The 14,927-nt window shown below is 53.2% G+C and overlaps 1 protein-coding gene across 2 annotated transcripts in view; it reads left to right on the top strand.

Annotated features, from left to right (window-relative positions):
• Window positions 1–14,927, top strand: part of LRP5 (LDL receptor related protein 5) — a 107,399-nt gene that overhangs the window by 18,055 nt on the left and 74,417 nt on the right. For both annotated transcript variants that reach the window (XM_038563697.1, XM_038563698.1), the window contains exon 2: window positions 12,290–12,686. In XM_038563697.1, the coding sequence (XP_038419625.1) occupies window positions 12,290–12,686 (397 nt within the window). The remainder of the gene's footprint in view (window positions 1–12,289; window positions 12,687–14,927) is intronic.

Genomic DNA, 14,927 nt, shown 5'->3' with positions numbered 1-14,927 from the left:
GTCAAGAGATTTAGTGAGATCTGTCAACTTTTACATTCTTTGAGGTTGCCTGTTGGTTGCTTTTGGGATTTGTGCCCTCAGATAGACGTGGGTGACGTGTGGTGTGGTGGGTGGTAGTGGAGGAAAAAGCCAACTTAGGATCGGGGTCTCCACCCCTGGGCCCCACCTTTTGTGTGCTATGTGGCCTCAGTGAGCTGCTGGAGGTCCAGCTTTTTTTGGTCATAAAAAAAAAAAAAAAAAAAGAGAAAGAGGTAAAACTGCTCTTCCCTCAGGCCAGGCGGCGGGGCAGGGAAGGTGCTATGAGATTGAGTTGGGTTAAGATAGAGAGTGAGTGGGCAGTAAGCCCACAGCAGATCCCTCTGGAGTCTGCTGACCCATGTGGGAGTTGGGCTGGGGGCTGGGGGAGCTGGCTTCAGTTGTGAAGGGGTGTCCAGGACTTGCCAGGTGGGAGGCTTGATGATCATCTGACAGTCATCCCGGGAGGTGTTCTGCATTGGGGGTGAGCCTATGTTGGGTGGGAATTACGGCCCCATAGTCACCTCTGGAAGGGGTCCATGTTACTTGGGCCAGGGTCAGGACCTTCAGAGTGGCCCTTGGGGGCAGTGTGCTACCCCAACTGATTCCTAGGGGTCCCTCTGACAGGTGCTCAGTGGGTCTGTGTCAGGTCCTGGGGCTTTGCTCATCTTCTAGGACTTTCCAGAGTAGCTGAGCTCAGGCTCCTCCTTAGCATGGGCCACAGTGTCGTCCTGCCTGCCCCAGGGCACAGCCCCCTTACACAGGGTGGCAGCAGGGACCCCCCCACCCCCACCCCCCGCCCAGCCCAGCTCCTTGTTTAATGAAAATACTATTTAAGGGTTTTTTTCTAAACTTCTTTGTACTCTAAGACATCTGAAGCTTCATTTTCTTGTATCTTTTACAACTGATTTCTTCTTTCCTGCTCCACTCCCCCCAGACCTGCCCTCATAGTTTCCTGTCCGCCTGCTTCCCTGACCTTTGAAATATGGTCCCTGCTCTGGAAGCTTTCCTGGGCCTCAGGGTTAAGTACCCTGTGTGTGTGTGCGCGGGTGCGTGTTAAGGCTAGGGAAACTAGCAGCTGGGGAACTGTAGAAACGGGGTGACCAAGCTGGAGGAAGATGGCTGGCTCTGAGCTGTGCCATAAGCCCAGGCTGGTGAGCCTGTGAATGGGGGAGCAGGTGGGGAGGCAACTGGAGTCTAGCAGGTGCAAGGTGAACCTGAGGACTGGGCACCAACCCACGTGACTGGGCTGGGACAGGGCAGGTGGGATGAGAGGTGGTGACCTTGCCTCTGCAGCCAGTGATGTGCATAGACCTCAGAGAGCAGCTTGATGAATGTCCACAGCCATGCGTCTTAGTCCAGGTCAAGAGTATAACTTCCGGAAGATTCCTCGAGCTGCTTTCTAGCTTTCCCCTGCCCGCCCTGTCCCAGGAGGCACCACTCAAGTTTTGTCTTCTGAACTCCCCACTCTTGTGGTCGTAATAAAAGCTATTTCTTTTTATCCCAAGCAGCCTTGGTTTGGGAGTAGATAAGCATCCTTTGTAATGGGTTATAGTCTTAATGCCAACTGTGGCTATATCTGCTCTGGATTTGAAGCAAAGTACAATATTTATTTATTAATATAGTGCAGATGTCAGCATACCTGATTGATGGATAGGTCATTATCAGGATAGCACCTTGAACAGAGAGGGAGAAGGAGGGCCCTCTGCCCGAAGCCCCATGTGCCAGAGCCAGCCTTGGAGGGGAGTTGGGCAGTCTCACGGAGGACTTGGCTTTCACCTGGGCCAGGTGTGGGACGAGGGAGGGCTCAGGGGGTAGGAATGGTGGAGGCATGGTGGTAGAGAGCGGAGTCTCCTTGGTCTGCTCTGGTGGGAGCTGGAGCCTGCGAGGAACCTGGGCGGCTGAGGCCAGGTTGGGGGTGCGAGAGGAGTTTGGGCACATCCCTGGCTGAGTGGGTCTGAGGTGGATAGATGGGTGGGGGAGGCTTTGGGGGCTCTGACAGGGCAGGCCAGGTGGGAGCTGGGAGAGCCGAGTCTTCTGGGGCTTTGGGAGAGGTTATGGAGAGTTCCACTCCAGCTCAGCCCACTCAGGCCAACACGTTTGTTTGTTGAGATTTCCATAAAAGGCAGAACATCTGTTTAGTTAAAGGAAACCCAACATTTATGATTGTTGTAAATGTCAAGTGTCCCCTTTAGAATGTTTAGGAACCGCAGAATGTGTCACTGAGGGGAGCCTGTCTTCATTGGGCAGAAGCCCCAGAGGGAAGGTGAAGCTCCGTTGCTGGGATGGTGGCCGCACGTGGCCTCTGCACCCCAGTGACAGGGTGCTCCCCTGAGCTGGGCGCCGGGCGGAGGCGTAGGGTGGGAGGTTCCCAGCTCCGAGGAACTGCCCATGTAAAAGGGATTTTGGGCATTTAACATGACGTTAATCAAGAAGTTGCCTTGAGAAGTTGCAGTGGGGTTTTGCTGAGCTCGGTGCTCCTATGGTGGAGCTGCAGACATTTTCCAGCCATTCGAACATCCCCGCAGTCTGTGCTCCGCGATCCAGCGTGTGCTTCTCGGACTCGGAAGTGAGGGACTGAACTTCTCTGTGCACACACCTGGGGAGCCTCATTCACTTGCATTTTTGGGGACCACGCAGATTTTTCCTTGATCCCCGTCATTTTAGCCAGATCAGCGCCTTTCCTGTGTTTCCTCTTATAGGGGAAATAGAACTTTCCTGCCCAGTGGTGGGGAGAGGCTCCCACCCCAGCCCAAGTGCCTCTGAGGTATGCTTTATTATAACATTCGAGGGAATTCTGCAGTTTCTCTCTGTTCAAGTCATGCTACTTTTTTTGTTTTTTATTTAATGAATTAATTTATTTTAAAAGATTTTATTTATTTGAGAGAGGGAGGGAGAGAGGGCGAGCACAAGCAGGGGGGGAAGCAGAGGGAGAGGGAGAAGCAGGCTCCCGGATGAGCAGGGAGCCCAATGCGGGACCCGATCCTGGGATCCCGGGATCATGACCTGAGCCGAAGGCAGATGCTTCACTGACTGAGCCACCCAGGTGCCCCCCCTTTTTTGTTTTTTTTTAATTAAAAAAATTTTTTTTTAAATATTTAAATTCAGTTTGCCAACATACAGTATAACATCCAGTGCTCAACTCATCAAGTGCCCGCCTTAGTTTTTTTGTTTTTGTAAATGATGGTTTGAGCTTTATCTAAAGTACCTGGGATTGTATCTAAGTAGTATGTACAAGACGGTTTGGGAAAAGAATACAGTTTTGTAGAAGGACCTAAACAATATTTAAATAAATGTTTATGGATAGGAAGACACAGTCCTGGAGGTGTTACTTCCCCTACACGAACCACTGTGTCTATCCTTTCCCAGGGCATAGGTGCTAGCCCCTGGCATGTGAGGAAGCGGGGTGGTGGTGGGGTACGGTGTGGAGGTGCTGGTGGTGATGTGGCCTGGGTGCCCGGTGTCCGGGAAGCAAGCAGGGGTGCTGTGAGCAGTGGCGGGCGGCAGAGGCTGGGGAGTGGTTGGGAAGTTGGTTATATTGAGCAAATAAGTCAGTCAATGGACAGCCCCAAACACCAGTTTTCCACTTTGGAGAAGATACTAACACACGCAGAAAGGGAACTGATTAGGGATGCCTGGGTGGCTCGGTGGTTGAGCGTCTGTCTTCGGCTCAGGGCATGATCCCGGGGTCCTGGAATTGGGTCCCACATTGGGCTCCCCGCTCATCGGGGAGCCTGCTTCTCTCTCTGCCTATGTCTCTGCCTCTCTCTCTGTGTCTCTCATGAATAAATAAATTAAAGCTTTAAAAAAAAAATCGCCAAAAAAAAAAAAAAAGAATGATTAGAAAGCACCCTGAAGAAATGTGTAAAATCGCAAGGAGTGCCACACACTCAAATGGATTTTTCCTGCATGTGCACGCACATGCAGAGGGTGATATAGAAATACAATTTTAGGTGTCTCTGTCTGTAAAAGTGCATGGATTCACGACTGTTGGTTCTCCTTATTTATAGCAGTGTGTCCTGTAAAGTCTCTACAGACACTGACTTAGTGAAGACCGGGAAATGCAAGGCTGGCTTTCTGTGGGCCTCTCGTCCTGACATCTTCATCTACCGATCAGTATGTAGTCTTACTTCCCACATGAGTTTGTCGAAGACTCCTTGTTTAGGATGGATGGCATGAATGCATGGCCAGCAGTGCTGGGAGTCATGCCCTCAGGAAGCTCCTGCAGCCCATATTGTGTCTGTAAGGCTGGCCTTGGCCTTCTTGCATGCGGGCATGCCACACAGCATTTGAGCACCGTGCCTAGGGACCGTTTGTAATGGTGACCCCGCCAAAAAGCCCAGAAATATGAACAACGTGGCACTCACTAGGGCACAAAACAGGATGCTAGTTTAGTTTGAGAGCAGAAACAAGGAGGCAGAGCATCGCCTCGTCCTGCCTCAGTGGGACATGCACATCAGACGACAGTTCTTTCCCTCTGTGTGTGCACAGAGGGTCTGGTGATCACAGGAGCTTTGCCAATGACTTGAGGGTTGTAAAGAAAATTTAGTATAGGCCAACTAAGAGATGGGATATTTGGATAACGAGGGTGGCCTGTGCTCGTGTTTTCTAGCTGCACCTCCTGACAACCCCGGGGATGGTGATTTCCAGGTAGCAGTGAGCAGACCCCATGCCCAGGTCTGGGCTTCCAAAGCTCACTGTCCCTGGAGAGGAACCAGAGCTCCTCAGAGGAAAGGCCAGAGCCAGGGCTGAGGTAGGGAAAGGGGCCCCTGTGCCTGGAGCATATTATTGGGGCAGAAAGTAAAGAAATCCTCAGGGGGCAGTGGAGGTGTGCCAGTAGGAGTCAGCGTGAAGGGAATCTCACTGTCCAAATGTAGGGAAGTATAAACATCATAGTAAATGGGAATATTGGACCTTAATCCATTTAATGAGCTAGGAAGGGGTGGCTAGGTGGCTCTGTTGGTTAGCCATCTGCCTTTGGCTCAGGTCATAATCCTGGGGTCTTGGGATGGAGTCCTGCATTGGGCTCTCTGCTTTAGCAGGGAGCCTGCTTCTCCTTCTCCCCCTACCCCCCACCTGGTGCTCGTATTCTCTCTCTCAAATAAATAAATAAAAATCTTTAAAAAAAAAAAAGCTAAGAATAGATGAGTCTACACGGGCTTAAATAAATAAGTAGCACATTGCAGACATGCTTTAATGACTGCCCAACATTTAAAGATAAAATCCTGAATGCAGGCTCTACCTGCAGTTCTAAGTCATTCTTTTCAGTAGCTTGTACGATTCTGTGATGTTACTACCCATGCGCTTTTATTTATACCATTAAGTTGTGTTAAAATATGCATCATATAAAATTTGCCATCGTAACCACGTAAAAGCGTCCAGCCCAGTGGCATGGGGTACATTCACCCTGTTGTGAAGCATCCGCTCCACCCACCTCCCACAGTAATGTATACACTCCTGAAGCTATGAGACAGCAGCGCGATAAGCATCCTGGTGTATCTTTCTGTCCTGCCGGCTTTGCTGTGACATTTTTGCCTTTCATACTGTGAACACTTTAAGATCCCATATAAAACATCCCAGCAGAGACTCTGGAACTCAGGAAGCTGGTTGTGAAATGTGGAGAAGGCTCAGGACAGCCAGGACATCCTGAGGAGGAAACGAGGGGCTGGCGCTGCCAGGTGTTGGGGAGTGTGCTGCTGGTTCAGGGCTGGACAGGTAGACAGGGGCAGAGGGACCCAGGCATACCTGGGGATATGGCATGAGTAGGGGAGCTCCTGGGGATGGGGTGTGCAGGAGGGTAGCATCAATACCCATTTGAGAAACTGCTAGAAGGCATCCAGAGCTGTTAGGAGTTGGATAAGTTGCTTGTAAGCCATTGTGAGTAAAATTATTTCAAGTGCATAGATATATCTTGGTATTGAGCCTGGGCACACTCGGTATTCACAAAGCCTTATTCATCCTTCCAGGCTCTGGTCTCCCTTCCTCCAGGAAGCCTGCCAGGTCCAGCCAACAGTTCATTTTCCTTCAGGCTCTAGATATCTCCTGTCTGTGGCACTCACCTGCCATTTCTTCTTGTTTAGTTAAACTGTGTGTGTGCAGTGTGTGTCCTGCCCGACTAAATCCTTGAATGTGTCCCACCCATGTAGTCTTCCTTTCCTAGAGGGCTGGTGTGGGATGGAGGGTCACTCCTGGCTGGTAAATCCACAGCTTGTGTCCCGGGCTAGCCAGCCCAGTGAGCAATGTAACGCTTGGTGAGTATCAATAAGGCGTGCACTAAAAATGTTGCTTATTTGGTCGAGTAGCAGAGGATTGGGTTACCTTGAGTTGCGTTGTGTTTAGAGTAACCATGTGAACAGTATAAAATACAGGCTATTGGAATGGAAGCCCAGACATCTGCTATGAATTCTATATATAAATACTGGATATGCTTACATGGGGTAGAGTGGGATGGCTGGCGCTGGATTTTCAGACTTGGAAATTGGTCATGGGTCCTGAAACCCAGGGGAGGAGGGAGAAGGAGCCAGCGGCCTGTGTCCGACGCTGTTTGGCTGAGGGTGCTGGGAACGTCAGACCACTTGCAACCAGGTGGGAGGACCTGCCCCCAGGCCCCTAACAGGGAGGGGTGGGGAACCCACAGGACTCTTTGGGGGGTGTCCTGAGGGTTATGGCAAGAAGGGACCATGCAAATCCAGGGCCACGGAAAGGGTAACCTATGCCTGGTTAAACCAACTGGGAGACCAGGACAGAGGAAACATCACAGGGGGATTTGGTCCACTCCGGGCCCGGTGGTGCCCTTTTAAGGGTAGATCTCATTTCCTGCCTCTAAAATTTTGTCCCAAATTTCACAGTGAGAGCCCAGTGTCCCCCCACCCCCACCCCCAAGTGTGAGTCCGTGCACATTCCTTTGGAGCCGAGCTGGCCCAGTACTGGATGGAGGATACTGCCCCACCCCGGCTGCTGTCTGGGTCAAGCCTGTGTATGAATCGTCCTGGCTCCCAGTCTAGTCCACAGTCTTTGAACTAGACGGACAGTAATCCCCCCCATTTCAGGCCAGACGCGGCCGTCCGAGAGGGTCGGGCCTGAACCGTCGCCCCCAGTGGGCTCCAGCGCTCACACTTGGAGCGCCGACCTGGTTGGCAGGCCCCTCTGATCCATGGTCCTGAAAAACTTGTTGGCACAGATAAGTTTGTAGCCACATAAATGGAATTCAGGGTGAAGACATGAAGAGTAAATTTACTCAGAGACCCAACGAGGTCATCTTTCCCGGTCTCCTGTTCAATCTTCGTCCCCACTGAGCCTGTTGGTGAAACCGCAGTGCAGGGGATCCCTGGGTGGCTCAGCGGTTTGGTGCCTGCCTTGAGCCCAGGGTGCGAAGGGTGCGATCCTGGAGTCCTGGGATCGAGTCCCACGTCGGGCTCCCGGTGCATGGAGCCTGCTTCTCCCTCCTCCTGTGTCTCTGCCTCTTTTTCTCTCTCTCTGTGTCTATCATAAATAAAAATAAATAAATAAATCTTAAAAAAAAAAAAAAAAGAAACCACAGTGCAAGTACAATTAGAGTTAGGTCATGTGGGTGTGGTTTTTTTTTTAATAATAAATGTATTTTTTATTGGTGTTCAATTTACCAACATACAGAATAACACCCAGTGCTCATCCTGTCAAGTGCTCCCCTCAGTGCCTGTCACCCATTCACCCCCACCCCCCACCCTCCTCCCGTTCCATCACCCCTAGTTCGTTTCCCAGAGTTAGGAGTCTTTATGTTCTGTCTCCCTTTCTGATATTTCGTGTGGGTGTGTTTTGACTTAACACGATATTGTGCACATTCTCTGATGTCCCCGCAACCACTTTTTTATTACTTCTGTGGATGTGACTTTACGCTGGGAGAACAGTCTGGCTACCCCTGACTGTGGAGATATTTTGTTTATATTTTTATTGCAAATAAGGCTGCAGCAAATACTGTGATCAGATCTTTTTCCTTCCTCCAGTATTCCTTCGGATGCATTCCTGCAAGGGTGAGCCCTGGGGAGACATTTCCATGGCCCTTAATGCCAGGTGCTACAGTGTTTTCCAAAACTGTTTTCCTGGTGTCCGTGGCCATCAGGTGACAGTCTGTTTTTCATGGTGACCCATGTGGGTTCCGGAGCTTGGAGGTGGCTGGGCCCAGTGGCTTCCGCTCAGCCTGTCCACCCTACCTTCCTCTTCCCTGTTGCGTTGCACTCTTTCTTCCTGCGATTCCTTCTTGCTGCCCAGAGGCTCAGGCCTTTTTTTTTTTTCTTTTCTTTTCTTTCTTAATTTTTTATTTATTTATGATAGTCACAGAGAGAGAGAGGCAGAGACATAGGCAGAAAGAGAAGCAGGCTCCATGCACTGGGAGCCCGATGTAGGATTCGATCCCAGGTCTCCAGGATCGCGCCCTGGGCCAAAGGCAGGCACCAAACCGCTGCACCACCCAGGGATCCCCTAGAAGCTCAGGCCTTGAGTCAATAAATCATCCCTGGGAATAAAGGGAAAGGAGAGAAAATGAGTGAAAATATCAGTGAGGGTGACAAAACATGAGAGACACCTAACTCTGGGAAATGAACAAGTAGTGGAAGGGGAGGTGGGCGGGGGGGGGGGTTGGGTGACTGCGTGATGGGCACTGAGGGGGACACTTGGCGGGATGAGCACTGGGTATTATGCTGTATGTTGGCAAATTGAACTCCAATAAAAATTTTTTTTAATAAAATAAAATAAAAAAATCATCCCTGGGTGGAGTGACCAGAGAAGGTCAAGGTACATTTCTTAGAGCTGCAGTCCTCTCACCTGGGGGATATGCAGCTGAGACCTCTGACCCACAGAGGACTGTGGGATGCGAGGGTCTGGGGCATACAGGCGCGCTGCCTGGCAGGGAAGGAGGACCTACGACCCGTGTCTGCTCCTCCTCCATGCTTCACCCTAGGACCTTTGCACTGGCTGTTCCCTCTTTTGATGATGCCTTCTCTTCAGCCCTCCCTCACCCCTTCACGTCTCTGCCAGGTGTCACTCTCTCAGGGGATTGCCCTAACTGCCTTAGGTGAAATGAGAGCCCCCCCACTCCCAGACCCTGTACCCTGCTCTGTTTTTCCAAACCATAGCACTAATGTTTCAAGGTACTAACTTTGCCTGTCTATTGTATTTATTGCTTATGACGGTTTCCCTACCATCATAGAGGACATGAAGGGGGTTCTGTGTGTCTGGGGTGATGCTATAGGGTCCTCTGCCACCACTCTCCTGGCTGTCTCTGCTGTGGTCTCAGTGCAACACACTGCCCGTCTTGACTGCTGTCCTGAGAGCTTCCTTGCCTTTCTGCTCTGCTCTGTTCTCTTCCATCTGGCCCCACTCCCACCAGCATCCCCATGGCTGGCTGGCTCCTGTCCATTCTGTGCCCAGCGTCTCTCCACCAGTGGGAGAAGAGAGGTCCCAAGGAGGCCGGGTGGGAGGGCCATGTTGGCCGGGGTCACCCAGGCCCTGAGCAGGCCACGAGGAGGGTAGGTGCTGCCTATGGCAGCTGGGGAAGCCGCCCTCACTCTGAGTTCCCAGGTACTTGGAGAGTGAGGTGGGTGCCCCTGTAGACCTGGAAGTGGAGTGTCCCATGCTTTCTAAACATCCTAGAAGCAGGAGCCGCTCCTCCTGGAAAGAGCCTGCCTGTTGGGGCCACGCCCATCCGGGTGGCGTGGAAGCTTGCCTGCCACCCACTCATCCACCCCTGGCTCCCCAGGGTGGTTCCCCTCCCTAAGAGTTTCACTTTGGGAAAAGCATAAGAAATTGAAAAACACTCCCCATCTGTGGCCTTTGAAGGGTGCACCTGAACTGCCCAGAGTGTAAACCGTGGTGAAAATGTGGTCTTTCCAGTTTGGGGAGAAAGTACAGAACAGAGCTAGAATTTTTTTTGTGCCTGGGGCAGCTTCCAGGAGCTCCTTTCCTCCCCATCTCCACAGCCCAGGCACCTCTTGCTGCAGGGTAGGGTGTTCTGGGTTTCTGGCTAACACTGGGTCTGGCAACTCACCCCCCCGCCCCCGTACCTCCTCCCCAGCGCTTCCCCTCCTGGCTGGAGAGCAGCCGATTGGAGGCCAGTCCTCTATGGAGCTGTCTTCCCGATGGTGCTCACACCCGGCGAGGCTCACCTGCGGCCCCTCACCTGTAGTCCCGGACTAACACTTGAATACCTGGCAACAGGGAGCTTGCTCCCTCCTGAGACAGAGGTTACTTTATAGAAAGAGAGGTCAGTAGCTCCCCTTACCTCCCCACTTGCCTAACAAGGGGTTATCGGGCTGGAGCTGGGTCCTCCCTGCCAGGGGGAGGTCATGGGACTTTGGTGACATCACTGAGTGTGCTCCTGTGGGTGTCTGTGTCGGATGAGAGGATCAGTTTATCAGAGAGAGCATTGTGACCCTCAGAAGGTTAAGAACCATAGTGTGGAATTTTGACTCCTCATGCCCCGGCAGGTCATGCCTTGGCTGGAGGAGTGGGGATGAGCCAGGGGACCGTGCTGCAGGGAACCTCAGGAGCCTGGGCACTGTAAACCTCTCAGGTGGGACGGGATTCCTGGTAATCCCTGCTCTGGGTGGCCGGGAACATCATGGCGATGATGAATGGGAATGTTGTCTAGGCATGCCACATCACCCTGGGTGTGCTGAGGGGTGTCTGCGTTTGGGTGGCTTTGTCCACTTGTGCCACTGTGTCCTTCAGATCCCACATGCGACCCTGCTCACAGTGAAGGCCCCCGTCCTCTGGCCTCATGGATTCTTCCTCTCAGAAGGTTCTGGACCCTCCTTCATCCTGGGTCTCATCTACCTTCTCCCACTGCCTTACACGGCTGGCCAGGACCCAGCTCTCACGTGGCACCTAACTGCCGGCCAAGCCGTGGGGGTGGGCATCCCTGCTTCACTACCCAGAGCCTCTGGCTGGGGGTGGGGGCCCACACCCTTCTGGACAGTCTTGCTTTCCCTCTCCACCTCTCACAGGGCAGAGGTAATGCACTTTCTTAAAGTTGGGGGATGCCGTAGGCTGGGTGGGGTGGGTGATGTGCACTTGCAGAGCAGCCCCTGTGCACGGGCCTGGGGCAGGGGCAGGAGCATTCTCAGCCAGGCAGTGGACCCTTGGCATATTGGGAAAGATTCCTATAAGAAGCCAGGAAAACAGGAAAAGTACCATTTTTGAATTTTTATTGAAGTGAATATACAACAGAAAAGCAATGCATTTTTACAAACTGAATACACCTCTGCAACCAGCATACCGTAAGCGACCCACAGTGCAGGGGCCTTTGGTACACTGTTGAACTGGGCTGCGCAGGCACCTCTCAAAGGCTTATCTTTCCCTTCCATGAAGTGGGCACAATGTCACCCACAGCCCAAACCTGGGCACGGGGTTCCCAGGGGACTTACTGACGAGCCCGCACAGCTCTGCGTACTGTGCATGAGCTGCAGAGAGCTGTCAGCCTGTGATGATGAATGTTCTTTACTGTCTGCATCTGTTTGGGGCAGGGAGGGGTGAGATCCGAGGACAGAGTACTTTGCAAGAGGTCCCTCCTTGCAAGAGGTCGGGGCGCCGGCTCAGATGTGTCTGCACCACCCCCACTTGATCTTTACAAGCGTCCCCTCCTGCCTCATGACGCAGTGATGCTGGTGATGGCGATGGTGATGGTGGCAGTGGTGGAGCCCATGGGGTCCTCACCTTCAGCCGTCCTTGTGTCCTTGTGTCCTCTAGAGGTGCAGCCTAGGTTTGAGCCTGGCACTTGCTGTGGCAGCCTGACCTCAGCCCCAGCAGCACAGGGCGCTGTCGAAGGGTTTGAGCTGAGGGGGTGGCATTCCAGAGTGGCAGACCGAGGCCACAGTCCCAGGAAGAGGCCTGAGCTAGGACAGCAGGTTGGGGAATTGTAAGGGAATCCTGAGACTGTGGCCCAGCCGGGACTGTGCCCTCCCGTCCCCTTCTCTGGCATCAGGCTGATGTGACTTACCTCTCTGCAGCCCCCAGGGGTGCCACGTGGTGTGGGCATGGCAGGCAGAGTCATCTAGGCTTGGGGTGCTGCACGGGGTCCTCCATGATCCCAGGAATTAGGGGAGCTAATGTTTGCTGCTTTAGAGGAGCTTTTGAGATGGCCCGGGCTGGGCCTGCCTGGGCACCTTCCAGCCTGTGCCCAGGGGAGTGGGAGGATGGAGCAGAGGGCCTGGGGGTGCGCAGTGCCCACGGCCCCCTGTGCCAGGCTGTGCGGGCTCTGGCTCAGTGAGTGGTCCTCATGGTTCGCTTCCACCCCCTGCAGCCTCACCACTCCTGCTGTTTGCCAACCGCCGGGATGTGCGGCTGGTGGACGCTGGCGGAGTCAAGCTGGAGTCCACCATCGTGGTCAGCGGCCTGGAGGATGCGGCGGCCGTGGATTTCCAGTTCTCCAAGGGAGCCGTGTACTGGACGGATGTGAGCGAGGAGGCCATCAAACAGACCTACCTGAACCAGACGGGGGTTGCTGTGCAGAATGTGGTCATCTCTGGCTTGGTGTCACCTGATGGCCTGGCCTGTGACTGGGTTGGCAAGAAGCTGTACTGGACGGACTCAGAGACCAATCGCATCGAGGTGGCCAACCTCAATGGGACGTCCCGGAAGGTCCTCTTCTGGCAGGACCTTGACCAGCCACGGGCCATCGCCTTGGACCCCGCTCATGGGTAAACCCAGCTGCCTTCCTTCTTGGTGGGAGTGAGGGGGGGTCGGGGTTTCCTTCTTGAATTTGCTTGAGCCCGAGCAACTTTTTCAGAGAAAACCTGACAATCTTACGAGTTTACCTTTCAGAACTTGTTGAGAATCATTTTCCCTTGATATGAGGAACTTGTTAGGGGATTGTTTCTCTGAGCTCTCCGGAAGCCCTCTGCTCCCCTCTGGTCCCTGGTCTGGCTGAGCTCACAGTGACCCACGAAGGCTCAGGGCCCAGCCGTGAGTTCCAGGTGGGATTGTGTGAGTGGCAGTGAAGCTAAGAACATCCTTGGATTTGAAGGCCCGGAGGGAGAGATCGTGGGGAGGTGGCTGAGTGTCACTGCCCAGCTTGGCCAGGCTCATTCTAGATTTTTCTGAGTGGGAGCTTTTGCTCAGTGACCCCTCCACCCTCAGTCCCCTCTTCCCACAGCCTGGGAGTGACACAGTCTTACCTGGGCAGCAGGTGCCTACCTGCTATCAGCAGCTGACCCACTGATGTGTGTCCAGTTCTCTGCTGATTCCGTTGTCAGAGGTGGATGGCTCCCTGACATCTGGAACGGAAACACAATAAGACCCCCGGGTTCTGGTCCTGATGCCACCCACTTGCTCTGCCCTGTCAGCCTGCCCCAGGGTGGGTGGAACAGGGGCTGGGAAGTGCTGACCTGTCCTGCCGGGGCTGTCATTTGAGTAACTCAGGGAACAGGTTGGTTGAAGGGGTGCTGTGGTGGCCGAGTAAACCTCCTTAGGTCGGGGGTGCTCGGTTGACTTAGAAAATGTACCTCGCTGATTCTGCTGTCCACCACGTGTGAGGTATGGGATGGTCTGGGATTTATGGCCCTGGTGTCTGACTCACTGAAGTCAGGCCAGACAAGCCTGATGCCTCCACCACGAGAGGAGCAGCCCAGCCCAGCATCCTGAGGGGCCAAGCCTAACAGTGACTTCCCTTAGACCCCTCTTGCCCAACTTCTGAGCAGGCTGAGCTGCTCAGGGCCAGGCTGCCCTTCCAAGATGTTCCCCATTTCAGACCTCTCCCATACTGCTGTATGGCTCCAGGACTTGCAGGAGGTGGCAGCTGGCATGGGCTGAGTCTCCCTGGCTAAGAGGGAATATTGTCAGTGATGGGAGAGGCTGAGGGGTGCTGCCTGGAGGCCCTTATGATGCACCAGGGGGAGAAGACCATAAATGTTGTATGCTCAGGAGGGATGTATGCCGCAGAGGAGAATAGTGCAGGGCCTGAGGACAAAGAAAATGAGGCAAGGGGCTTCCTGTTGTAGGTCAGGAGACTAGGAACATCTGTTGGTGACATTTGAGCAGAGACCTGAAGCAGATGAGAGTGAGAGCCACATGGCCATCCCAGGGATACATATTCCAGGCAGTGAGAGCAGCCAGTGCAAAGGCCCTGGGTAGGAGGAGGCCCGGCCTGTTGGAGGGGCTGTAGTGGAATGAGGGGGAGAGGGAAGGACACAAAGTAGGGGAGGGGCAGGTCCTGTTTAGAGTGGAGGGGTTGCTCTTCCGACTCATGTAAAGGAGTCCCTCTGGCTGTTAGAGTGAGGATGGACTTTGAGGTGGGAAGGGCGCTCATTAGCAGCTATCAAGCTATCATTGTGATCTGATAGAAGGTGGAGGCTTGGATCAGGAAGCTAGTGGGCTATGGGTGAGCAGTGGCCAGATTTGGGATGTTTTGAAGGCAGAATCACATGGGTTTGCTGGTTCTTTGCATGCAGGTTAGAAAGATAAGAAGCAGGGGTGACTTGCTGTTCTGTGCCTCAGTGTCCCCATCTGTACAGGGTGTGACCATGTCATGTCATGCAGAAAACACCAAGAACAATTAGTGGCTTCAGTAAATATTAGTAGTTGTTACACTAAAAATGCCCCTGCCTCACCACCCCAGATACAGTCTCCTTGTCTGTGCACAGAGTTCTCTCTTTTCTTCCTTATGACCTCTCACCATCTTGGTTGGGAGGTACTTGGTGCCTGGTTGGGAGGTGCTCAGCACTTGGTGGGGAAGTGCTCAGTACTTGGTGGAGAGGTGCTTGGTAGGGAGGTACTTGGTGGAGAGTTGCTTGGTGGGGAGATGCTTAGTGCTTGGTGGGGAGGTGCTTGGTGCTTGGAAGGGAGGTACTTAATGGGGAGATGCCTGGCACTTGGTAGAGAGGTGCTTGGTGCTTGGTTGGGTCTTCTCCATGTTCACGTCCAGGCTGGCCTTGCCTGTGCCA

This window comes from Canis lupus, chromosome 18 (genome assembly GCF_011100685.1).
Source record: "Canis lupus familiaris isolate Mischka breed German Shepherd chromosome 18, alternate assembly UU_Cfam_GSD_1.0, whole genome shotgun sequence".
Taxonomy (NCBI): Eukaryota; Metazoa; Chordata; class Mammalia; order Carnivora; family Canidae; genus Canis; species Canis lupus.
The sequence above is the reverse complement of the archived record's forward strand: the minus strand, read 5'-3'. Positions and strand labels throughout refer to the sequence as shown.